This window comes from Mustela putorius, unplaced genomic scaffold, assembly GCF_011764305.1.
Source record: "Mustela putorius furo isolate JIRA1106 unplaced genomic scaffold, ASM1176430v1.1 tig00003850_pilon_pilon_pilon, whole genome shotgun sequence".
Classification (NCBI taxonomy): Eukaryota; Metazoa; Chordata; class Mammalia; order Carnivora; family Mustelidae; genus Mustela; species Mustela putorius.
Genome location: NW_025422002.1, coordinates 11,767,501 through 11,794,830, shown reverse-complemented (window position 1 = coordinate 11,794,830; position 27,330 = coordinate 11,767,501). Strand labels below are relative to the sequence as shown.

The window sequence follows — 27,330 nt, the reverse complement described above, 5'->3', positions numbered from 1 at the left end:
TTTTAAAAGAGATTTATTTATTTGAGAGAGAGAGAGAATGTGCATGTGCATGACCAGGGCAGGGTGCAGAGGGAGAGAATCTTCAACCAGATTCCCCACTGAGCGTGGGACCTGACTTGGTACTCATCTCACAATCCATCCATGAGATCATGACCACAGCTGAATACAGGAGTCAGATACTCAGCTGACAGAGCCACCCAGGCGCCCCTGTGTTTTAAATAAGCGACTCTGGTGTTTCTGATGTGGTCAGAAACCACAGGGACCACACTTCTAAAAGCCTTGTGCTAAGTGAGGATTAGGAGGGACTGAATGAGAAACAAAAAGGAGAATTTCCATGGATTGATAAAAGTAAACGGAGAACCATTGCTGCTCCAAATAGGAGCTCAGTAGATCAAGATTGTACTTAAGTGAAAGTAATTTATTTCCAAATTTCCAGTAATAGCATTTGTCACATAGAGTCAGCTTCATCTCAGTAGTCCTAGAAATATTCATTAGCAGTTTACAGAAAATCCTGAGATTAAAAAATGCAATTTCTCTTCTGTATACAACACCTGTTTTTAACTCTTTGCTAAAACAAAAACCTTTACTGCTTCTGCTTTGTGGATTCTTTCTTCTTTTCCTTCCAGCAAGTCTGCAGTGCCTTGATATTATCCCAGTAGATAATCTGCTGTCTCAGTGAGGAAACTTGATGATGTGTGGGTTGATGTGGAAGCTAGGATTTGGATATGTCTGAGGTGATGTCACTTTCTCCATCTGGGATTATCACCTCTGTGCTTTCAGCCACATTGGGGATCCGTAATAGATCTAATGTGAGCATCTTCAATAAATGTCCATCCACCTTTGGCAAGAAAGATAGAAACTTCAGCCGTGTTAGATATTTGCTGAACTACTGAGCGCTTAAGTAAATGGGCCATCCAGAACCTGAATAGCCCTGAGTGAGTATAAGAAACTGTGAGAGTCTCAGTCCTCAGTTTTCAGTGGAACAGATGGAAGCCTCTCAATTACATGAGCTCACATCTGTCTCTCTGATTTGACTGGGTCTGTGCCATAATGTGCTCTGGAATTACTGATTCTGTAATCCTGAGAAAGCATGGTTGAAGTGAGATTGACAGAGACCTAGACCCTGAAGGTTAATGGCACAGAGAGAATGTGGACCTTGGAGAACTAATAGTGAAATATAAATGCCACTGGTTGCAACCACTCATCCATTTTATTTGCCAAAAACCTAATATAGTCTAGTAGGCCCCAAATTAAAGTGTTTCAGTTTTGTTTTATTTCTTCATTAGTCTAATTCCTGTTGACCTTGTGTCAAGGCTAAAACAATTTAGGAGCATTCTAGCATGGGAGCAGTTTTAACAATCATTGTCAGCATGGTTTTAAAGAAAATAGGTTGGCAAGATGCATGTACGTTCTGCAGTCTGTTAATAGCATGACATTATATTTCTTTATTTTGTAAAACCATTAGAACAAGGCTTTGGGAGGATAGATCGAATTTCTAAAATGGCAGAATGTCTGTGGTGAACATCACTGTTATTTATTTTTCTGGAGTTTGCTACCCTGGTGGATATTTAGTAATAGCTGGGTCCTTGTCATTCAGCATAGATTGGCTTATCACTAAACAGGGTGGAGGGGCACCTGGGTGGCTCAGTAGATTAAGCATCTGCTTTCAGTTCAGGCCATGTTCTCAAGAGTCCTGGGGTCAAGCCCCACATCAGGCTCCCTGCTCAGTGGGAAACCTGCTTCTTCCTCTTCCTCTCTCTGCCTTTTCCCTCCACTACTGCTCACGTTCTCTCTCTCTCTCGAAAATAAAGAAATAAAATCTTAGAAAAAGGAAACAGGATGGAAAGATAATGGCCTTTAAAAGAGCGTTTGTTATAAAATTTGCATGCCTTGTAAAAGAGGTAAGAATGAGGGTCAGATTTTGTGTAAGCGTCTTTTGTTCCCAAGTCTGAAGGCCATGGAATAGATAATTGGTAATAATAGATTTGAATGAGAAGGCAGCCCACAGACTGGAAGAACAATTTGCACAAATCCTATATATCTGGTAAGGGACTTGAATCCAGAACATATAAAGAACTCTTACACCTCAACAATAACATAGATAGTAACCCAATTTAAAATTGGATAAAGGACTTGAATAGACATTTCTCCAAAGAAGATATACAAAGATATACAAATACACAGAAGGTATACAAATATACAAAGAAGATATAAAAAAAAAATTTCATGAGCACATGAAAAGAGATTGAACATCATTAGTCATTAGGAAAGTGCAATTAAAACTACAGCGAAGTACCACTTTATACCCACTAAAATGGCTAAGATAAAACAGACAGTAACAAGGGCTGACAGGGATGTGGAGGGATTGGAACCCTCATATGCTGCTGGTGGGATTGTAAATGGCACAGACACTTAGGAAAACAGTGTGCTCGTTCCTCAGAATGTCAAACTTAGGGCTGCCATTTGACTCAGTGATTCCATCCCTAGGTATACACCCAAGAGAATTGAAAACATAGCCTCACAAAAGTTTGTCCTCAGACATCCATAGCAGCATTATTCAGAATTGCCCCCCACCCCAAAAAGGACCAATGCAAATATCCCTTAACCAATGAACAGATAAATAAGATGTGGTAAATCCCTTAGAATGGAATATTACTTGGCGATGAAAAGGAATGCAGTACTGGTATATATATTACAACATGGATTGGCCTTGAAAACATTAGCTGAGTGAAAGAAGCCAGACACAGAAAGCCACAGATATGATTCTACTTATATGAAATATCTGGAATAGGCAATTATAAAGAAACAGAAAGTATGGTGGTAGTTGCCAGAGACTGGAGAGGGGGTATAGTGTGGGTAGTGACTACTACAGGGTACAGTCTTTTTTGCAGGGAAGAAGTATTCTAATGATTGTTGTACAACCCTGTGCTTACACTAAAACTCATTGAATTGGACACTTTAAATGGGTAAATTGTGTGGTATATGAATTATCTCTTAATAAAGCTATTATACAATTTGGAGATTTGAAGGGGAGAATATTGTTTGTACTCTTATTCCATTTATTTGATTATTTGCAAAATCCTTCATGTGTGATTTGCTTACATGAAAACATTTTGCCAAATATCCTTAGTTTGGTGATGAACCTTACTAATGGCACCTGTAGGTCATCCAATGAATATTTGAGCACCAGGCTTTGTGTCTGGTGCAGGGGGCCCACACTGCTCTTCTCAAGGAGCTGACAGTCTAGTATGTTTTTTTTTATAATCAGTACTAGTTATTGTATAAGAAGCAAGTTAGGCATCATGCATGTTGTAAATTAAGGTACTTTTTTACAGAGAGTAACTTGTGGGGGGGTGTGTTTGGGGCCTGGGGATAAGGATTAGCAGAAGAGGGGGATGGAATTCTAGGTGAAGCTGCCTGCCAAGGGCAGATGTGCAGATGGCAACATAAATTTGTGAGTATGTTGCTTTTCCAGTTGAGTGTCCTCATTGGTTGGTTCCCCATTGCCTCCAAAATAAAGCCCGCACTTGCTTTAGCATGGCTTGGGAGAGGAGGCTGCTACAGAATTTCCATGCAAGAGAGCTCTAGTGGTAGCAGTCTGACCGGAAGTGGGAGAAGGCAGGGCTCATGGCCTTGCCTTATGCTTGTCTGCATAGAAGCTAATTTTTCTTATAATGAACATTTATTTGAGGGGGCCTTCGAGGTGCTAAAGCATTTAGATGGCCAAAGCCCAACCTGTCCCCCACCATCACTGTCTTTCCCTGCTTCGTCACTTACTGCTCTTTCACTTTGCCCTGTACATCCCAGGAGCTTGGCGGTGCCATGCTGTTTCCCACCACTCTGCACTGAGAGCTTGTTTGGTCTGCAGGACTTTTTCCTGTACAAAATTCCTGTTCATCCTTCAAGACCCAGCTGGAGCACCATCTGCTCCTTTAAGCCTCTCTGAATGGCATATGACCTTGGGCAACTTGCTAAGCCACTTCTTTGCTTCCATTTCCTCCTCTCTAAAATGAGGCTCGTAAGAATACCTACTTCACGGTAATTAGGAGGATGAAATGAATTCATGTATATAAGCTTTTGGAACACTAAGTAAATGCTTCTGAGTGTCACCTATCGACCTGATTATTCGTTTTGGGCAGAGTGGAGGGCTCCCTTGTCCTTTCACCCTCTGCCCTTACGTGCACTTCCATTATTAGCAGTAAATACAGGGTGGGAGGGCATTGCAAATTTTTTGGGTTTTTTGTGTGTGTGTGTTTTTTTTAAGATTTTTTTTGACAGAGAGAGATTACAAGTAGTCAGAGAGAGAGGAGGAAGCAGGCTCCCCGCTGAGCAGAGAGCCCAATGCGGGACTCGATCCCAGGACCCTGAGATCATGACCTGAGCCAAAGGCAGCAGCTTAACCCACTGAGCCACCCAGGCACCCCGGCATTGCAAATTTGGTGAAAAGTCTCCGGTGTGGTCAAAACCATACAGATAAGGTTGTACCATGTGTTAAAGGGGGTGAGGTAGGGAGTGCACATTTACTGTACTTTGTAGTCATTCCAGGGAATCTGTCTTGGGATGGAGAGGAGAGCACCTGACTTAATGGCCCCTTCTAATGTAAAATCTTTCCTGCCTGAAGAAGCCTCTGTCTTTGGAGGTACTGGGAATGGGTGGGAAGTTGGGGTACAAGGAAGGGACAGGGTAGAATGAGGAAACTGTGGTGAAATCCGTGTGACTTTCTGGCTCCTCCCTAGCTCTGTTGTGACTGTAGACCAGCTCTGCTCATATACCCAAAAGCCTCGGGCAAGTCTGGGGTGGCCTGCATCAACACACTAAGCATCCTGCATTCAGTTTGTGGAGAAAAATGAGTCTTACTGCTTCACCCAAGACCTCTCAGAATCAGGAACTGTTTCCTTACACACCTGCGGGGCCTACGGAGAAACTCTCTGTCAGCGTAAATGCACTGTTTGAGAGACACCACCAGCTGCAGCAGTCCGTGAACTGCACCACATTTTTTTAATTTTCATTTTGGAAGTGTGGGAATGGTGTTTGCCCCTTTATACTTTGGGTCACCCACTGCTCTGTACATTCAGGAGGAAACCCCTGGAGTTTGTTTGTCCTCGGTCTCTGTGTAGCGGGCATACAGGAGCTCCAGGAATGTCTGGTCCATACCTCCGCTGTCTGCACCTCGGATCCAGGGACTCCTGCTGTCAGCTCACCCAGCCTCTGCTGAACCTTTGAAGTGGAGGGCAAGCCTTTCATCTTTGCTCATTTTCACTTAATGACAGCCCCGCCTTTGATCAGCTCAGTTTTCCTCTTTCTTTGGCTTCCTAATGAGTCACTTGGAGGTAAGGAGAGACTTAAAGTGTAGGCCCTGAACCAGCCACAACTTTTATGAGCACAGTGGTTGTTTGACCTTCATATCTTAAGCAAATATGCCAGAGGAGTCACTCCTTCCTGGCCTTTCATTGATAAAATTTGCTCACTGGCTAATGTAAACTTTAAAAGAGGTGGAGGGGTGTAGACAGGATGGGGAGAAGCAGAAGTGAAATGTAAGCAGCATTCCCTTCTGCAGTTTTAAAATTTCTTTAATTTGGGGAAGCCCCCTTTGCCTTCAGACTCCCCTGTAAAACTTCTTAGCGTCACGGAGGTGTATTGTTTTGGGGAAGCATGTCAAATTCTCCATGCTACTGAAATCACTTGTTTTCAGATAAACTGTTAACCACTTTTTAGTTGATTATTTAACAGTATCTTCTCTTGGCACTTGATAGGGATATAAAAAGTTCCCCTTGATTGAGTATAATTTTTTTCATAAGGATCTTATTTCCAATTACTGTTAAAACCTAGGAAACAAATCTGCATTGGTCCTTTCCCCTCAGACTCACATATCCTTTGGTTAGGCTGCATACGGCTGCCATGCCATTGTTTTTAGTATGACATAAAAATAAATTTGGGGATAATTACCTTTATCTGTAGATGAAATTAATTGTTTGCCTGTCCAGTAAATCTGCAATGAATGGTTTGATACTCTCTCAGACTGGTTAGTATACTTTTAGACTCCAAGTCCAAAAGTGTTTTAGTTTTTGGGTGGGGAATGCAAACATCTTTCAGTAATAGCTTATGTAAACTGTAATTAATAAAATTTTTCCATAAAAGGACCCCAAAATATACTGTATACTATGAAAAAAAAAACAACCCTAACAACTGTGTATTAGCTTGACACTAATTTAATGAAGGATGTTTAATTTTTTTTTTAGAATTGGTTTATTTTAACACAGGGTGGATTTCATTTGAGTCTGTTTTAAATCACTGTAAACAATTTTTCTTCTTGGGACACCTGGGTGGCTCAGTTGGTTAAAGTGTCTGCCTTTGGCTCAGGTCATGATCTCAGGGTCCTGGGATCCAGTCCTACATGGGGCTCCTTGCTCAGTGGGGGACCTGCTTCTCATTCTGCCTGTTCTGCCTGCAGCTCTCCCTCTGACAAATAAATAAAATCTTCAAAAAAAATTTTTTTTTCTTCTCTACGTACCCATTATTGTTTGAGAAGCTTGATATTCTTCACAACTCAGATATTACCCAGGAAATATCTATTAAATGAATTTGGATTATTCATGGACAGTTGGAAACTCTTAGCATAACTCCTGCAATTAAAAACAGTAGACATCTCTGCTCATTTAAAGGAAATGAGTTTTGGTGTGTTGAATTTTTTTGTCTAGCAATAAAAATCATCTTATTAGAATATAAAAATGTCATAACAAAAATGTGGATGTAGAAGGCTAATTAGATTTCTACATCAACCTGGCAAGCCTAAAATACAGACTTACACTTGTAACTCAATCTTTATTTTTCTGCTTATATATTGATAAGGTTGAAAAAGAGTGTAGCTTTCTGGCTTTTCCAGTTTATGTAGTTTCTCAATTTATAAAGAAGATCTTTCCTTAAAATGTCTCTTGAACTTGCCTCTTCACTACACTCACAGATGTGAACAGAGTTGCCCTTCCCCCTTCCACGTGCAGTACTGCCTTGTCCCGTGGCTCAGGTGTGTCCATCCTGGAAGTCACTGGCATAGTGTCTGAAGATTTGCTTTAGCTGTGTCAACACTTACAATGGCTCCCTATCAGATGCTTGTCACACCAAGTCTAAATGCTCTGCCTGTGTTCAAAGCCCTTTATTTATCAGACCCATCTATCTCCTTAGTCCTAACTCTTTACTACTGGAAGGAATGAGCCTTTCATTCCAGTTAGGTTGACCTGTGCACGTGCGCACACACATGGCATCATCCTTGCTCTCTCCATTTTTTCAAACAGTTATCCCCTCCTCGAATACTCCTACCCATCATTTCAAGCATTTAAATCCTACCTGTTTTTCAAATTCTACTCCTAACTATTAGAGCTAGAATTAACGTCTTCCTTTTAACTAAATGCCCATTGCTTTGCCTCCTTTTTTTTAATGTACTAAGTTTATTTTTATCTTCAAATTAATATTTGAACACTTTCTTCAGTTGTACTTCCTAATATGGTAATTATTGATAGAGTCCTATAATAAAAAAAACTCTTTACGGTCCTCAGTTATTACTTTTTTTGTAACTGCTTTATTGAGCTTTGATTCATATAGCACATGATTCACTCAGTTAAAGAATATCTCTTTTATTTCGGCATTTATAATGTTTTTCCTTGTAGTTATTTATCTCCATGACTTATCACTCCTGTAGAACTACAGTTCCTTGAGGCAGAGACCAGATCTGAAAACATCTTTGTATTTTCCTCCATTCCTGGCATAGTACTCCAAACATACCAGGCACGAAAATTTTTTTGAGTGAAATGTATCCCTTCATTTCTTCTGCCAGCTCTAACATCTCATACTTTTTTTCAACTGGGACTAACATCAACAGTTAGCAATTAGCCTTAAAAATAAAGGCTCCACATGTCCGTTTCTGGGATGATAGGCCGGGATACAAATCCCACTTTAATTATCATTGTGGGATGAGGATCATCTCAAGAACAGAGCTTGGGTGGCAGCTTTCAGAGCAAAGGAGACCAGACTAAGGTTGGCCCCTGGAACCTGGGTCTGTCCAGTGGCCTGTTGGCTTACCAGCTTGGTCCAAGCTTCTGTGAAGCAGTGCTCCTATTAGGTGATGTGATTAAGAACACAGTGCATGACCCAGAGAGCCAGGTTGAGAGATATTTTAAAGACTGTAAAAACCTAGGAATGCTGACTTGCCAAGGAGGATCTTGCTAAAGAAGGTAGGATTTGTACCCTAGCCCAGACCCGAGTGAAAGCGAGGGTATGGTTTAGATAGGTGGGAGGGGAGATGGAAGGCCATGCCCAGCAGGAGGGATCGGCACGTGCAGTGAAGTTTGGGAGAAGTAGTGAAACCCAGAGAGAGAGACACAAAGCTAGAGGCTGTGGAGATCTAGACTACCAGTTTGAAGAATTTCAGACTTTATTTCAGCAGTCCAGTCCCTCCGGGATTTTAATCTCTCATGGCTGAAGACTCTTGGCCCAAGGTATAGGTGATATGAGAAGGAAGAATTGAAACACGAGGTTAGTTCCAGTGGCTTTTGTTTGCCTGAGTTATACAGATCACTTATTCAACAGATATTTATTGAATACCTGCTATATTCCAGGAAGAGTATAAGCCAATCCCTGATAACACTGGGTATTTCATGATATATTTTTTTCATTGTCTTTTTTAAAAAATGAAGATTTATTTATTTGAGAGAGGCATAGTGTGCACACATGAGTTGGGGGAGGGCCAAAGGGAGAGGATCTTCAAGTGGACGTCTTAATGAGCACAGAGCCTGACACGGGGCCTGATCTCACAACCCATGAGGCTGTGACCTGAGCCAAAGCCAAGAGTTAGACGCTCAACTGACTGAGCCACCGAAGCGCTCCTAATTGTCTTTTATATGAAAATATTATATCCCAAATCAGACTTGTGCTGATTTGTAATCAGAAACTTTATGTTTTATCCAGCTTAGCTCTGGTCTCTTGTATAACAAATAAGAAGTGCTTAATAAATGAGCAAATGATTGAGTGATAATGACAAGATGCGTACACCCCTTTTTACTACAGCGGGGAAAGGCCACTTTTTCATAGTGGAGACATCTGTGGATGCCATCTTTTTTTTTTTTTTTTTTAAAGATTTTATTTATTTGTTTGACAGAGATCACAAGTAGGCAGAGAGGCAGGCAGAGAGAGAGAGGAGGAAGCAGGCTCCCCGCTGAGCAGATAGCCCGACGCGGGACTCGATCCCAGGACTCTGAGATCATGCCTGAGCCGAAGGCAGTGGCTTAACCCACTGAGCCACCCAGGTGCCCTGTGGATGCCATCTTAAGCAAGTAATCAAGCTTAGCTTCACCAGCAATGGGGTAAAGTGACACCAGGTGCCTCCCAATGTGAGTCGGTGAGATGTGCACAGTATCACCTCCCTAGTATCTTGGCAAAAAATGTTCAACTTGATTGTAATTGTGAGAAAATCTCATCAGGCCACAATAAGGTGTAGGACAGCTAATTGGCCTTGATTTTTTTTTTTTTTAAGATGTATGTATTTCGGAGAGAGAGAGAGAGAGCATGCACGAGCAGGGATCGGGGTAGAGGAGCGGAGAGAGAGAAAGAGAGAGAGAGAATCTCTGTTAGACTTCCCGTTTCAGCTTGGAGCCCAAGTGAGGGCTCGATCTCACAATGATATCATGACCTGAGCTGAAACCAAGAGTTAGACACTCAACTGACTGACCCACCCAGGCATCCCTGGTTTGGATCATTTTTAAATGCAGTGCCATGAAAGAGGAGGAAAGATAAAATTCCTTTAGATAAAAAGAAAGTAAAGAAGCATGACAGCTACATACAGCAGTGTGAGGTTCTTGATTTTATCTGGATGCTCCCACCACTTCCCCCATGGTCTCTGAAAAGAAGGCATTCAGGTCAGAAAATCTGAATATGGATATATGAATTGGATATTAGAAAATGGCAGTTTATCCGCTTTCCCTTGTTGGGTGCAGTGATGGTATTGTAGTGATGAAGAGGAAGGTCAGTGTTCTTGGAAGACAATTGTTGGAGTTTGGGGGTGAAATATGATATAGTACAAGTTACTTCAAGTACTTAACAGCAGTTAGAGCAAAAAAATTAAAAAAGTGTATGTGTGTAGGAAAAACACTGACCAGATGCTTAGATGTACGGGGTAGGATGCTCCTTGTTCATTCAACTTTTGGTGGCTTTAAAATGTTTTTGAAATAAAAAGTTGGAAGAAAATGACTCAAATACCTAATTCTTTCACCAATAAAGTTTACAGAATGTTACTTTAAGTGGCTTGTTTTACAGTCTTCCTGGTTATTAGGCACTTCAATTGTGTGCACGCCTGAGTTCTTAACGCCGCTTTCACTCTCCCAGTCTTGGGTGTCACTCTTTCAGTATTTGAACTGCGTCCTATTTCAATCCTTGGGAAATTCAGTCTGTGGCTTCTGAAACCAGCATGTTTAGCAATGATAAGTAATACAGTGAGTTAATGCATCTCTGTGGGATAACAGCATGGCTTTCTGAGATATTTGATGGAGGATGTTTGTCCCTTTTTTTTTTTTTTAATATTTTATTTATTTATATGACAGAGAGAGGCAGAGAGGCAGGCAGAGAAAGGAGGAAGCAGGCTCCCCGCTGAGCAGAGAGCCTGATGTGGTGCTCAATCCCAGGACCCTGGCATCATGACCTGAGCTGCAGGCAGAGGCTTTAACCCACTGAGCCACCCAGGCGCCCCTCATCTCATCTTTTAAATGGAAATGTTATCTGATAGAATTAAACACAGTACAGTACATGGCCTCTTTTGGGCTGGGAACTTTTGATAAGTTTTTAGTGATTCACACAAAAGTCCTTGAAGGTAGATGAAGAAATGGGGGCTCATGAGAGAGGTGAAGAGACTTTGCCAAGATCACTTTTTCTGATTCCCAAACCCTCTTCTGTAGAGTTTCTCTACTGGGTTAGTGTAGTGAGGGGTACCGAAAGACGTGAGGTACTCCTGCCCATGGGTATGGTGTTATAGGGTGAGCTGGGCACCGGTAGACTCTTCTATAGGCAGACTGTGATGAGTCTATTCCAGAGGTTATGGGGTATCAGAGGAGGGAAGGTCTCCAGGCTCACCTTTCCCTCCCAACATTGTCTTTTTTTTTTTTTTTTTTCCTTTTCCCCTTTCCTCCTCCAGTGGTCAGTGATTTATCATAAGGCTTAATCCTCCAGAAGCTCCTGGCCCAGTCATACTCTCCAGAATTCCTTTCACGTGAAGAATGTTTTGAGAACACAGATACTAGCATATTACCTTCGATGTTTAACCTGTTGCACACCAGAGGTCTTAAAGAGAGAGTTTCTTTGGGTATTTTTCCCCACATACATTATCCACTTCCATTTACCATTTCCTCCACAGCTTAATTTCTCTATTTTATGGTAACTAGAGTCCCTCAGGAGGCAGCTCAACTGTTGAAGAGGCTAGAACAAGCCTTTTTCACTTCAGCTTGTTTGGTGATTCCTTCTAAACACTTATGAGCTCTACCATGGAGGAAATTGAGCCTGATTCTAAGACCATCTGTAAAATCTGTAATTCTCCTCCTTCTCATTAGCAGTAACTTGTCACAAAAGTAGTTTTTCTGGTAAATATAGTGAAGAATTTCTGCTGTTATAGGGTCTTTCCATTAAGGAAGTTTCTGGACGTTTGGGACTAAAAGGTTCTTGGGCTGCCTTTATTGGGTCACATGTTGGTGCTGGACCCTCTGACAGGGATTTGCGAGGAACTGTGACACATTATGTCGATGTTCTAATATCCAGGCAGACACAGCCCTTCCGGCTTCATTGGTAGAGGAAAGCAGTGCTTACATCCCGAGACTGGGCTTCCTGATTGACTTTGAATCCTCTGCAGCTCAGTCAGAACCACACTAGGGTTGGAGGACCAGGAATAGAAGTTGGTGTGGTCACTGGTCTGGCTCAGGAAACCAAGGACACAGACAATTGTTAGATCTTTTGAGTCCCAGTTGTGATTTATGAAAGCCGAAACCCAGCCTGATTCTGAAATCTGATCTTTAGCCTCATTGTGTTGTTGCTAGATACCTGAATTTTTCTTTAAGCTGAAGTGATACGTATAATAAGACATTAATTTCAGTTCTCTTACTTGGTGGTAATTTCACCGAGGTTACAGTATTTTTAAAAAAGATGTATTTATTTATTTGAGGGGGGTGGTGGGGGCAGAGGGGAAGCAAACTCCCCACTGAATGGGACCCCCACCCGCTCAGTGGGGCTCAGTCATGGTCTGAGCCGAAACCAAGAGTCAGCTGCTTAACTCACTGCCTGAACCACCCAGGCGCCCCTGAGATTACAGTGTTGCATATTCCCTGAAGCTACTGTTAAATTGTAAAGTGAGTTCAGTAGAGCAAATGAGGTTGCGGGGATTTTCTTTTTTTAATCCCCAAAACAACAAAATTATTTTAAGCGGTATAAAACGTAATTAAATGAATAGCAACATATGGATGTGAATATAATAATTTTTAATTATCTTCAAAATATCTTCCGTTAGTGCTTTTTTATATTCAGATTAACCTTTCTAGTCAATTTATTTAACATATATTGTCTATTCAGAATGGAGTTTGAGAATTCTAGACATTTTAGTGTTCCCCTGGTTTTTTTTTTTTTTTTTTTTTACCATTTTTATACCAGTCCTTATAGAATTATAGATGTTTAAAACCATTAAGGATTGAGGACACCAGCTCCCCCACCCCAACCCCCGCCCTTCCACATGCACCAGCACTGTCTTGGAGCAGGTACTACCCAGACCTGCTCTGCAGGGTTCTCTTCTTCACCTGTGCAGCTAAGAGAACACCCTGCTCATTTGTGCTGAAGCTCTACACTTTTCCTGGAGCCCAGCCAAGATGTCCACTCTCTCTCAGTGCTGACCCATTGGTCTCCTCTCCTCTGTGACTTCTAATCCCAAAGCAGCATCCATGCATCTTGAGCAGTCCTGCTGTGTTGGGTGAGCTGGAATAGATGAGGTGGCCGGAACTGTTTGGTTCCAAACTGAACAGCTTTCTCCTTGCAAACAGACAAGGGTTTTACACCTGTCCTCACCACTCTTCTTCCCTTCCTACTGTTCTTCCCTGCCTAGTTGGTCCTCCTTGTGCTCTTCAGCTCTGGCGCCATAACAAAGCACCCCAGACTGGGGGCTTAACAAGTGTTTGTTGTGTCACTGTTCTGGAGGCTGGAAGTCTGAGGGCAGGAGGTCAGCAGGGGCGGTTTCTTCTGGAGCCTCTATCCTTGGCTTGCAGATGGCGGTCTTCATGTTAATATGGTTTCCTTCTGTGCGTGTCTGTGTCTTCATCTCTTTTTAGAAGCATACCAATTTACAGGATTAGGGCCCACCCTAATGACCTCATTTAACCTTAATTATTTCTGTAGAGACCCTGTTCCAAAATACAGGCATATTCTGAGGTACTGGGGTTAGGACTTACAAATTTTGGGGGTACAAAGCTCAGCCCACAACACTGCCCTTTTGGACTTCCCCTCCTGCTCTCTCTTCCTTCGTCCCACTTTTATTTTATTTTTTAAAGATTTTATTTATTAATTTGAGAGAGAGAGAGAGTTAGCTAGAGAGCACAAGCAGAGGGAGCAGCAGGTGGAGGGAGATGAGGGAGGTGCAGGTTCCCCACTGAGCAGGGACCCTGATACAGGGTTCAATCCCAGGACTCTGAGGTCATGACTTGAGCCAAAGGCAGACACTTAACCCACTGAGCCACCCAGGTGTCCCTCCCACTTCTTTTCCTTAACCTGATAAAGCATCCTGCATAGCTATAAAGAATATGAAAATGGATCTGAATGCCGTGTTTCTCCTTCCAGCTCTTCTCTGGGTCAGCTCTATGACCTTGAGCAGCTCACTTCATTCTTGAAACACTAGTTTCCTCAGCTACAATTCAGGAATCATTCTTCCCTTCTTGCAATAGAAGACTCTAGTAAGAAAAAACCAGAGTTACAGATCCTATTTTAAAATGCTTTAAAAGTAAAATATACTGACATAAGATACAGGAAAGCTCAGACGAAATGTAATGTTTACAGGATTATTTGGATTACTTGAAATTCTGATTACAATGGGGTATGTTTCAACTCCACATTTACTATGTTTTCTTACCCTTAATCATATTATTAGCAGCCAGCAATATACCGTAAGCATTTTTCTTTTTTTCCTGAGCAATCTTTTTGTTGCTCTGAAAAGACCAGAGCTGCTCAAATCATACTCAGCTGGGGTCTGGCCTCCCCTGCCTGGCTGACTGTACAAGAGTGACCTTTCACTGAGGGTTGGCTTCCAGATGTGAGATTGGGCTCTGCAGGTCTCCTGCTGTGGCACTGGGCTCCCAAGAGTGGCGGTGGGAAAGGGGTGGGGGCGGGGTGGGGGCGAGGGGGCGCGGTCACTGAGTTGTAGAATCAATTGTAATCCCTGCTCTGCTGGCAGACACTACGTCACGTCTTTTATCTCTGCTGGCTCACCCGGGTTTCATCATGTTGCCTAACAGCCCTCCTCACAAAAAGAAAAAAAGGAACCAGAATGGGGATAGCCACCAGTTGAACTGTGTGAAAGAGGTTGACTTCACGGTCTTCTCTCCAGCTGCTAGTCCCTGAGACAAAGAAGTATTATTTGAAAGAGAACGAGTAAGCCCGGGGCTGCTGCCCCGCACAGTCTTGAGTGTGAGAGGAGAGTGCTGCTGTTTATCTGGGTGACTCTTGCCAGTAGGGTGATGTCAGTCTGGTGGCCGTGGGCTGTGGTCAGACAGGAGACGTTTCCACGTAGCCCAGAGGCTTGTGGGTGTGGGGGGAACTGAGCTGTGGTTTTACTTTGATTTAGGTTCAAACATGATAAAAGGGCCGGGGGTGGGGAGTAGAACATCAAGTCTTAAACACCACAACGATTTAGATTGTGGAAGAAAGCTTGGGGGAAGGAAGGCAGTACAGATTTTTGTGAAAAATCTATCCTTAAAAATTACAGCAAGATACTTTTTCTGTTTTTCCTACAGTCATTACCTTCCCCTTCTCCGAAAACACAAACACTGCCATTTCAGCCTTGTATTATTTGACTAATCTTCAAAAAAAAAAAAAAAAAGACCAAAAAAATGCCTTGGTTTTGATTAATTCCTCATGAGGCTTGCCACAGTCTTTTTTTTTTTTTTTTTTAAGATTTTATTTATTTATCTGACAGAGATCACAAGTAGGCAGAGAGGCAGGCGGGGGTGAGGGGGTGGGGGAGTGGGAAGCAGGCTCCCTGCTGAGCAGAGAACCGAGGCCATGCTGGCTTGATCCCAGGGCCCTGGGATCCTGACCTGAGCCGAAGGCAGAGGCTTTACCTCACTGAGCCACCCAGGCGCCCCTAGTATACTTGCTTTTTAATTCCATCTCCTTCAAGGATGGGGTAAGTTAGGAATACTTAGTGGGGTCTGTTTTTTTTTTTCCCTATTGTGTAAAGGGTGCCCTATAAAAGTTGACTATTTCTTGATCAGTGGTTAAAGTGTAACTTAACTTCGGAAGATGTGCATTACGTAGAACAGAGATCTTTCGAGCTGAGGTTAAGCCATCATGGCCATGTAATCAAACCGTTTAATTCTATAAATGAAGAAGCAGAGCTAACAAGGTGGATGCTGTTTTGAGGGCTCTGCACTTGGGTTCCATGTGTATCCATTCTGAGATGCACCATTATCTTGTTGTCCCACTAAGAAAGAAACTGCCTTGCTTATTAAAATATGCCAGTTGATTGTTAAGACAAACTCGGGCTTAGCTCTATTAAAATGTAGGAAGTAAAGCGTCTTGTTAGAATCTTTGCAGGATTCTGAAACGAGGCCCCAGAGCTTGATTCTCCTTCTGCCTGCAGCTCTCCCTGCTTGTGCTCTCTCTCTCTCTCTCTGAGACAAATACATTTTAAAAAGTTAAAAAAAAAATACCAAATACATTTTGAAAATTGAACGTCCTTTGTTATAACCAGAATTTTTTTTTTAAAGTTAAATTGACAATTGTAATGAGGGCAACTTGAGAAACTTGAAACACCAGGCTACTGAGATCTCCTTTCTCCTGCTTAATCCTGAAAAAGAGAGATAATCCTTTCTTCCTTTTCATTTACCAAGCCATTGTGAAATTTAGAATGCACGTTAATTCAAGAGCAAAAAGTCCTTTACACCTCAAGGTAAGTTCCTTTTGGCGTGTATTCTTTCCTCCCCTGCTTGTGGTCAGGGTCTGTATAAGTTTCATCAGTTGTCTCTGCAACAGCCCTTCACACAGCCTTCAGCATGCAGCAGGCGCTCACACATGCAGTCCAATTACAAGCCGGGCTGGCGCTTAACAGAACTCTGATGAATCCAAGTGCCTCCGTAACCTCAAGCGGTTCCTTCCCTGCTTTGCCTTTTCTTAACTTAATAATATTAAAAAAAAAATTTTTTTGACTTCAGCATTGTAGAGAGCTTGTAGCTGTCATAGCAAAAGGTTGATTTTTTATTCCAGGAGAAATAAATGAATAGATGCTTGTTCTTATGTAACAGTTCAGTGTGAAAAACCTGAGGCAGGAAAGGAACTAATAATATTGGAGGGTTTTTTCATCTACTTATAAATATATTTTTATTTTTAGGGGTAATATTTTTATTGAGATATTCACACACCAGTGTAATTTTCACCCATGTAACATATACAATCCAGTGGTTTTTAGTATATTCACAGAGTTCAGCAACCATTACCACAGTCCATGTTAGAACATTTTCATCGATCATCCCCGAAAGAAGCCCTGCATTCACGGGCAGTTACTTTCCAAATGGTGTAACGCCTCCCCCCACAACAGTCACTATTGTACTTTTTGCCTCTTCACATTTGCTTATCCTGGACGTTTCATGTCTGTGGAGTCAGGCAGTATATGGCCTTCTGTGTCTGGCTTCCTTCACTTCTCCTACTGTTTTCTAGGTTCATCTGTGAATCAGTACTTCATTACTTTTTATGGCTGAATAATGTTCTATCATATGGATAGATTACATATTTTCTGTACCAATGTGTCACTTGCTGAGCATTTAGGGTTTTGACTGTCTTATGAATAATGTTGCTCTGAACATTCATAGAAGTTTTTATGTGAATACGTGTTTTAATTTCTCCTGGTTAAATGCCTTGGCGTGGAATTGCTAGCTTATATGGTAACTCTGTGTTTAACCATTCGAGGAACTGCCCAGAATTGTTTTCCACAGCAACTGCACTGTTTTGCATTTACACCAGCAGTGCATGAGGGTCCCAGATTCCTCACATCCTTGTCAACACTTGTCACTTTCTGTCTTTTGATTATAGCCCCACTAGTGTGTGTAAAGTGGTATTTCATTGTAGTTTTGATTTCTGGTTTCCTGACCACTAATGAAGTTAGACATCTTTCTTTTTTTATTTTATTTTTTTTAAAGATTTTATTTATTTATATGGCAGACAGAGATCACAAGCAGGCAGAGAGGCAGGCAGAGAGAGAAGAGGAAGCAAGTTCCCCGCTGAGCAGAGAGCCTGATGTGGGGCTCTATCCCAAGATGCTGGGATCATGACCTGAGCTGAAGGCAGAGGCTTTAACCCACTGAGCCACCCAGGTGCCCCTAGACATCTTTCTATGTACTTATTGGCTGTTTGCATATCTTTCTTTGAGAAAAGCTATTTAGATCTTTTCCTATTTTCAAATTGAGTTATTTTTAGATCTTTTCCTATTTTCAAATTGAGTTATTTTTATTGTTGAGTTTTGAGAGTTCTTTATATATTCTTAAATCTTTTGAAATTTCTTATTTTATGGCATCTTTGATCTTTAACATATCCTGTAACTCTCTAATATGGGCACCCCATTGCCCTGCCTCACTGAGTCCTTCAGGCAGTGTTTACCACCCATCTACTATGTGGAGGGTACTGTGCTCTGCATTTTCAAGCATATAAAATGAATTAAACGTCCCCTGCTTCAAGGAGCACAAAACCAAGTAGGAAGGCAAGTATCATAGGGATACATTTCTGTGGGTATTCAGAAGTGATGACTTTTAGATTGAGCAGTCAAGGAAGACAACCTGAAGGAGGAGGCATTTTAAGTGGCCTTTGCTGGTTGCATAGAATTTAAGTATAAAAGATCAGAGGAAGAAACTGAGCAAAGGCCTTGGGGTTAGATGGTGAGATCCCTGAGCTGTGGTGTCCAGTCTGGTTTAACCTCTAGGGCTGACACTTTGAGACCTTACAAAGGGGGATACTAGGAACAGAGACTGGGAAGGCCGTGGGGCCACCTGTTGGGTATGAATGCAGAAGCAGCTTGGAGTTTATTTCATCATTGACTGTTTGGGGTCCTGCTGGGTTGACATAGCCAGAATGCTGCCATGGAAGACTGAGTTTACAGAAATCTGTAGGTTGATGGGGGTTGGGGGGGGTCACTAAAAGCAGCACTGCCGTGTTTCTGGCTTGGGAACGGAGAAGTGCTTTAGAGGCCAAGAAGGCCTGTAGTTTAGGCAAAGCCGTAGAGGGAAGTGTGTGCCCATATTCACCTCGCCCTCAATACAGTGCCAATGTCCTGATTCCCAGACTATGTGTTCTCTTCAGTTTTTCTAAAATAATTTTAACCTTCCTTTGCCACCTAGACCATAATAAAAGCAAATCCCAGTTTGTAATACAGGATGTTGCTCTAGGGTCCTTGAGTGGAGGCCCCCAAATGAACGATGGTACATAACTGAAAAAACCTATTTCTATACTTATAACTGTGAATTTCTTCCCTTCTATCTGTGGTTTCTTTGCTCTGACCATGTGTGGGCCTTTCACAGTGTTTATGAGGGGATGTCACTCTGATGGGCAGAGGCCATGGCTTCTTGCTTATGGTAAACCATTCACTCTCTGAACCTGAGCAGCTCCTTCCATGTCTAGGGGCACAGTTTTCTCTGTCCAATGAGGGAATTCAAGTGTCCAGGGCCCCTTCCAGCACTAACAACATGCATGTCCCTTGTCTGTAGGGGATTTGGTATAGTTTGTCCTAGCCCTTAGGGGAAAAGAACCACCTGTGGTTCCTCTGTGGGTAGTTTACCTATCAGGTTAGAAATCCCAGTGTTTCCAAAGGATTCTTGTGGACTTTCTTCTTTCTATGTCAGACACCAGCCACTCGGTCTTAAAGATAAGATGGGCATCTACTTGATGAGCTTCAACTGCCAACAAGCACAAACAAGCTTATAGTACGATGGGAATTGGGGAGGGCGGTGGGAATGTTGTTCTCACTCAGAGTTTTGCCTTTTGCATAGCAGTGTGTGCGCGTGTTGTACTGAGCAACTCTTCTTTTTTTGGAGTGATTTGAATTTGGTGCTGTGGTGGCAGGTTTCTATGGCAACAGCTCTTGCTACACATCTGGCATCTGATAAAATGGTTCCCAAAGCCCAGGGGTCCACACAGAGCCCAAGTGCTCCTCATCTCTGTTGAACCTGCCAAAGATGTGGAGAAACACAGGGAGGAGGGCATGGTGGCTCTGTGCCATTTTGATGAGGCTTGATTTGCAATTGCCGAGTTCGTCAGGGTTCCTCCAAAAGTTAGCTGAGCTACTGACACTTTACATTAGAAATGTCCTCTCCCTTTTCTGTGGAGGTGGAGGGTACAAGAGAGGGGAGCATATTTGAAAAGAATATTTTCTGATTTATCACAATATAAATACTAGTATGGCTTTTTATTTGCTTGCATTTTTTTTTTTTTAGATTTATTTATTTATTTGAGGAAGAATGGGCAGAGGGAGAGTCTAAAGCAGACTCTGTGCTGAGTGTGGAGCTCACATAGGGCTCTATCCCATGGCCCTGAGATCATGACCTGTGCCCAAACCAAGAGTCGGATGCTTAACCGACTGTGCCACCCTGGAGCCCCTGTTTGCTTGCTTTTTTAAACCAAAAATTCATAAATAGGAAGTAGAGGACAACCAAAAATTCTACTGAATGTCCGAGTGTGGCAGGCCAGCATATAGCCTGTTTTTAGGTATTTCATTTAAAATGGAAAGTTCCAGTTTGCTTTGGGGCCAAAGTCTCTAAAAGAAATCCTGCCTGGAGGTGTATTATGGGGTCACTGTATATTTGCTAGTTTATATCTTGCTGACTAAATTGGCAAAAGTTTTATTTTTCCTGGTAAACATTCAGGAGGCTTTTCCCTCACTCCTCTCCCTAACAAAATCATATTTGTCATATGTGTATGAAGGAAACGACTGTTAAAACTGTCCACACATCTGTGATGATATGAAAATTAGTGGCGGCAAACAAAGATTTCCTTTCTTAGGTACCACAGGGTCTCAGATGAAGTTGACTTTACCCTAATATTTCTTTCAAATTGTGACCAAGTGAAAACAAAATTGGCCATGCCTTAGAGGCCAATATGAATGAATAGTAACATGACAAAAGGGTTATTATTTGTGAAAAACTTAGGTACCCCTCATATGACTTAGAAAACTAGAAGTTTTCTCTTCAAGTATAATTCTTATTTATAAATTTTAGGTATAAAACATTTATTACAATAAAGGGTTATGTTTATTTTAGTTAATAATGAAGCACAAAGTAATTACTTAGTACAAAATCTTTTTAATTACAGGAATGAAAAGCTCCAAGATGTTGAATCAAATCACAATGTGGATTCTAATTTGAGTGTTTAACTTTGAAAGTGTTTGAGAACTGCACCTGTGTATTAAACTCATGACAAATTATATGCAGATACTTTGTGCTGATAATAAAAAATATATTTAATGTGCCATTTTTAGTGTTCTGTAAGAATGAAATGTTTATTTTTCATTAAGCAGTGTGTTTTCATTTCTCTTAACATTTTGAGCAAATATGTGAATTATTAACCCATAAATTTTCCTCATTCTTTAAAAAAATAACATACCAAAATTGTAATAAAAAAGTAACAGGCAAGAAAAGTGAGTTTCTAGTCGTGATCTAATGAAGCCTGTGTTAGGTCATTCTCTTCTAGGTATAGAGTCCAATACCCACACATCAAAAGATCTTTGTTGTTTTAAATTAACTTTTGAGATGGTTTGTGGTCAGTACTTTTACCCATCTGTTACTTCATTGCAACTTTTAATTTTAAACTCTACCCTAAAGAGTTGGTGAAGACGTGGTAATTGTTTGTCACGATGGAGCTGTTAGCAAATCAGCACAGCGTGCACCCTAACCACGCACAGTGCCGTATATCCCTTACATCTCAGTAAAGTTGGGGGAGGGAAGGGCGTTATTGTGTAGAAAACCACGTTTGTGTAAAACCTCCTGTGCTTGGCAGTTCACCTCGCGCTCAGGCCATGTTCCGAGAATGGCAGGCCGCCCGTTGGGTTGCCAAAACTTTCCACTGGGAGTAGTTTTGCAAGGGGTGGGCGGGCAAGCGGCGCACCAAGGTGGGGGCGTTTCACCTCCTTGGTGACGACATCATCTCTCTTTGCGTAGGTGAAGCTGCTCTCAGGGGAGAACCCAGGATGCAGACCCTCCCTGTGGCATCTGCCCTCACCAGTCACCGCACAGGCCCTCCGCCCATCAGTCCCAGCAAGCGGAAGTTCAGCGTGGAGCAAGGGGACGACGACCTGGACTGTGAAAACGACCATGCTTCTAAGATGAGTCGCATCTTCAACCCCCATCTGTGAGTTCCTTCTTTCTGAAGTGAAGGCGTTCTGGTGGTGGCTTCCGTGTGCTCTGTGCTGGGGCCATGTTCTCTTGTAACTTCATGCCAGCTGTGAAGTGAAAGAATGAACAGTGCTTACCTGCCAGGCGGGAGATTAACTGTTTCTAATAACATGAGAGATGACATCTTCTTTCCTTCCAAATTATTTGTATGACTGTGTGTATGTGTGTGTGTGTGTGTGTGTGTGTTAGGAGAATACATCTTTGGTGAATGTCTTATGGAAATGTCCAGGAAATGGAAGAAAAGGTTAGCCCCTGAGCATACATATGTAAAATGTTTTGCTTAGGAGTCTAGGCTTGTACACATTAAGAAGTAGAGTAGCAGGGCACCCGGGTGGCTCAGTTGGTTAAGCGTCTGCCTTCAGCTCAGGTTGTGATTTGGGTCCTGGGATCAGACCCCACGGCGGGCTCTCTGCTTAATGGGGAGTCTGCTCCTTCCTTTCTTTCTGCCTCTGCCCCCCTCTCATGCTTGCTTTCTCTCTCACTTTCTCTCTCTCAAAATAAATAAATCTTAAAAAAAAAAGTACAGTAGCGCACCCCCCTTATCCGAGGGGTATATGTTCTAAGACTCCCAGGGGATACCTGATACACAGAGAGTACCAAACCCTATATAAGCTGTGTGCTTTCCCAGACATAGATACCTGTGAGAAAGTTTAATTTACAAATTAGGCATGGTAAGAGATTAACAACAACAATAATAAAATAGAATGATTATAATCATATACTATAATAATAGTTATGTGAATGTGGTCTTTCTCTCAGAGTATCTGTTGTACTGTATTCACCCTTCTTCTTGTGGTGGTGTGAGATCATAAAATGTCTGTATGATGCTGGGAGGTGAATGACAGAGGCATTGGGATGGAGCTTTCAGCTGCTGTTGGCTAGAAGGAGAATCCTTTGCTTCCAGGCCACAGCTGATTGTGGAAAGCAAACTGCAGAAAAGCCGGGCAGTGATTGAATTAATTTTCACCTTGTGTATATTCAGGGTATAAACTTGAGATCTTCCTAAGTGGGAAAGATGGCTTTTTGTGTTTACGATAAGGTGCTGCTCGTCGCTTCTGGTATGTGAGCCTGTTGTAGCCATTAGAGCACTTGGCTTGGGGCTAGTCCTCCCTCTGCCACCAGCATTCTCTACAATCATGACATGAGTTGCTCCAACTCTTTGGCCTCAGTTTCCTTATTTGTGAAACAGAGGGGTTGAAATGAAAGTTTTCTGAATCCATACATCTATTAGGAAAATAGCTTGCTTCTGTGCACCTTGTTCCGGCTTCCCCTTTGCACTCTCTTCTGAACACTCACGTCCCACAAAGGGAGCGGAATGTCTTTTCCCATGTTCTCAGCGCTTGGAGACAGCCAGCCAGCTGCCCGGAGGGTCTGCTCTGGCAACTGTGCAACGAGTCGGTATTGTTGGAGTGGGGGAGCTTTTCAGAGGGGGTGAGATAGCCCTGATGATTAGAAGGTGTAGCTTTGTAGATTCAGGTTAGAAGATCCTACTCTTTTTCCCCTCCCCGGGCAGGAATTGATATTTCATAATTATTCACAATGCTTGGCTTCCCCAGTTCTGATTTCTGAGGATGCTGCTGCTTCTGGCAGGAGCGTGACTGCTCAGAGAGTTCCTGTTTTCTCATTGGCGGAGACCCTGCGTAGGGAGAGGCCGCCGCCAAGGCCAGCAGCCCTGTGCTGCCTCAGCGCCCCAGTCCCGAGCATTCCATGCATTCCAGCCTGCTTGGACTGTTGTGTTCAGTCATAAGACATACTGACAGAGGTATTTATCCTCAAATAAATCACGGTAGTGTTAGTCAGAGGCTGAGCCTGCAGTCTGGAGCCCTGGAATTTGCTACAATCAGGAATCTAGCAACAAGGCACTGCAAAACAATGAGCTCTCCCAAATAGGGAGAGGCTGGTCATGTAGGTTCTGGGCGCTCAACTGTTTGTTCATTCTCTTGTTACTAGCAATTTCTTCTCCTCTGCCTCCTCTTTCCTGAAACCCAATTAGGAGACAGTTGGTCTTTTTTTTTTTTTTTTTTTTTGGAACCAAAGGGGAGGTAGCCCTGAAACAGTATTTTTGTGAGCAGACATGCCTTGGTTTAAATGGCTATTCTGCCACTTAATGTACCTGGGCCCACTGTCCTTTGTAAACTGGCAATGATACTAGCTCACGAGACACCTGTCAGGAGCATGAGAGTCAGCATGTGCGGGGAGTTTGGTGCAGTTTTATTACTTTTATTATTGCTGAGTCCCTTATTCTAATATTGCTAACAATGGTAAAGAATAAAAATACTATTATGGTGAACTTAATTTCTGAGTGTGTCTGATTTGCACTCAGAATGTCTGGACTCAAATTTCAGCTTCTTTATCTTTTGGTGGAAGTCATCATAGTTACATCATCATAGGATGATTGTAATGCCTCTTGCAGTGCCTGGCGTCTAGATGGTAAGCACTCAGGCAAAGTCATCATTAATATTATTATTATAACGTTAAAACAGAAAATGAGGGGTGCATGGGTGGTTCAGTTGGTTAAGTATCTGCCTTCAGCTCAGGTGATGATCCTAGGGTCCTGGGATCGAGCCCCACGTCAGGTTTTCTGCTCAGTGGGAAGTCTATTTCTTCTTCTCCCTCCTCCTGCCACTCCCCTGCATGCGCTCTCTCTGTCAAATAAATATATAAATTCTTAAGAAAAAAAAACCAAACTAACAAAATGATTTTGTAACTCCTTAGGTCGTTGCAAATATGATCTTGAAGTACAGATGACTATAAATTATTCATACTATGTTATAATGAGGACACTATAAATAACTTAAAGTATACATAATAGAAATAGAATTGCTGGGTTTTCATGTGCATCTCACAATTGACATCATCACACAGTGTTTTAGGCAAATAGAAAGAGCAGTGGCCCCCTGGGCCACACTGCTTGGACTTCTAGGTGATCAGCATGTGGTCTCTTCATTCTTCTTCTTCTGCTTGGACTTCTAGGTGATCAGCATGTGGTCTGTTCATTCTTCTTCTTCTTCTTCCTTCTTCTTCTTCCTTCTTCTTCTTCTTCTTCTTCCTTCTTCTTCTTTCTTCTTCTTCTTTCTTCTTCTTCTTTCTTCTTCTTCATTTTATTTATTTATTTATTTATGTGACAGACAGAGATCACATAATAGGCAGAGAAGCAGGCAGAGAGAGAGAGATGGAGGGAAAGCAGGCTCCCTGCAGAGCAGAGAGCCCGATGCGGGGCTCGATCCCAGGACCCTGAGATCATGACCTGAGCTGAAGGCAGAGGCTTAACCCACTGAGCCACCCAGGCGCCCCTGTTCATTCTTCTGTCACTGTTCTCCTGTGATGATTATTTGTTTCAGTAAGGGTAACAGTATTTCTATTTGTATCTTCTACGAATGGAATTACAGATTTTATAGGCAAATTGGAAAGATGCTACATCTCTCTTCATATTGTACTTACTATTGTTGGATTTGAGGGAACATTTCCTCTTTGAGCTATAAGGTTGTTCCCTCCTTTTTATTTGATATGTCTAAGGAGTTTTTTTAAAATAATAAATTACAAATTGATATTTGTTTGGAAAAGAATGGCCTAGTATATTTGTCTCTTTAAGGAAATTACAAAATGATTTTTTGCTTTTATCTTCTTAGAACATGTTCATGTTGTGTAGTGAAAATGTGTTTTGTTTATCTTATCACTGAGAAACCACAATAATTCTGGGCATGGAGTGTTGTTGAAAAACAGTTTTGACAACTAAGAGAGTTTCAAAGATGCACTCCTTGGCTGCATTTCATTATAATCATCATATTGAGATACTTTCCAGTATAGAGGAGGAGAGGTTGGGTGTCTCCGAGCCAGAATAGGAAGCTACAGACAGTGACTAAATTTTATCGGACTTAATTCAGTGAGGAGGAAGACAAAGAAGAGAGGTTTCCTTAGTGATTTCTTCAGAACTTGGAAATTGAGAATTCCTGGACTCTTATTCCAACTTTGTATAGCCTGGGTCATTTGAACTCTTCATTGACTTGATATGGTGACTCAGAGAAGTATTTTTTTGCTTGTTTTTTAAGAAAAGTGTTAAGAACATGAATGTTTAATTTAGAAGTTGAAAGATACTGTGTTTCTTAGAAAGAAAGTGGATTAAGTAAGGTATGGGGGCATGGGTGTTGGGATTCCTCTCATGGAAATGTCAAAAAGTAATTTTTTTCTATGACCCTGGTATTCAGGTGTGATCTGCTAAGGAAGAGTTCTCTTACTATATCCATGACCCATATGGACTCATGGAGTACTTCAGCTGGCTCCTGTGTCCTTGTTACGGGCCTTTTTTTTTTTTTTTTTTTAAGTGCTTCTTATTTTCTGGCAAACAATCCTCCTCTTGTAACCTACTGTGTCAGCCATGGAATCAAACATTTCTCCAGGGGACCCTGGTTCCTTTTTGTGGCTAATAGGATTTAGAAGCCAAAATCTGGGTGCTAAGTATTTTTATGCTGTCATTGCCTTTGTCTTTTTGTTGTTGGTTGTTATTGTTATCCCAAGCTTTTTTAATTAAAAATTTTTTTATTGTTAAGTCATCATAAATACATCATTGGTTTGCAATGTTCCAAGATTCATTGTTTATGTAAATGCCCAGTGCTCCATGCAATATGTGCCCTCCTTAATCCCCACCACCAGGCTCACCTATCCCTCTGCCCCCTCCCCTCTAAAACCCTCAGTTTGTTTCTCAGAGTCCACAGTCTGTCATTGCCTTTAGATTTGAGTTGTTGAGTATTATAGACATTAGCTAGATGTGAAAATTCGAATTTAAAATTAAATAAAATTTAAAATTCAGTTCTTCTGTTGCACTAGCCACATTTCATACTTGGTAGATATATTTCAAGCCCAGCAGCCACATGTGGCTAGTGGCTACCTTGTTGTACAGCACAGATATAGAATTGTTCTACCATCACAGAAAGTTCTGTCAGGGGAAAGAGCTAAGAAATCATGAGTTCATATTACTACTCCCAGTTCTAATCCCAATTCCACAGAATTCTTCCTCACTATCCCCCATTCCTTATTTGCATCTCCCTGTTTCCCAGTAATACATTTACTAATTGTTCACTCCTGTAGTTCACATACAATAGTTTCAGAATTGCAGTGCCCATACCACTGTGAAAAACAAACCTACCAAGAAGAGTTCAAGATTTGCTGGCAGTTCATTTTTCAGTCTGTGCTGACTGTGTAACAAAGTACTTGTAACTTTGTAGTTAGTTGCTTCCTCTCCCCACCTTTCCATGTTCTGTTAACCAGAATATATAGTTGGGTTCATTCATTTCTTTTTGCATCTAGCTGTAGATCTATCTTTGTTGATTGTGTTTTATTTTTGAATATGTAAAACATTAACATGCTTCTAAAAGTCAGAACTGTGTTTAAAAGTACTTGGAGGAGTACTTTCCTTTTGAACCTTCCTCTTGTAGGCTGTTATCCTTCTTGTGGTTCTTTTTGTTAAAGTAAGCAGATACACGAATGGTTTCTCAGTTCCCCATCTTTTTCTTAACATACTTTATATGTTTATATGAGTTCTGGTGTTTTCATTCAACCATATACGGTAGACATTTTCCCATGCCCTTCCTTCTCCTAGTTTATGGCTGCATAGCTTTCCACGGTGTGCACGTGCCAGAGGTCAGTTAACCAGTCTCCGTTGTCTGGACATACAGGTAATTTC

The 27,330-nt window shown here is 41.8% G+C and overlaps 1 protein-coding gene across 5 annotated transcripts in view; it reads left to right on the top strand.

Moving 5' to 3' along the window:
• VGLL4 (vestigial like family member 4) overlaps positions 1-27,330 on the top strand; it is a 154,558-nt gene that overhangs the window by 89,887 nt on the left and 37,341 nt on the right. For all 5 annotated transcript variants that reach the window (XM_013054628.2, XM_045063317.1, XM_004738537.3 and 2 more), the window contains one exon: positions 21,417-21,606. In XM_013054628.2, the coding sequence (XP_012910082.1) occupies positions 21,417-21,606 (190 nt within the window). The remainder of the gene's footprint in view (positions 1-21,416; positions 21,607-27,330) is intronic.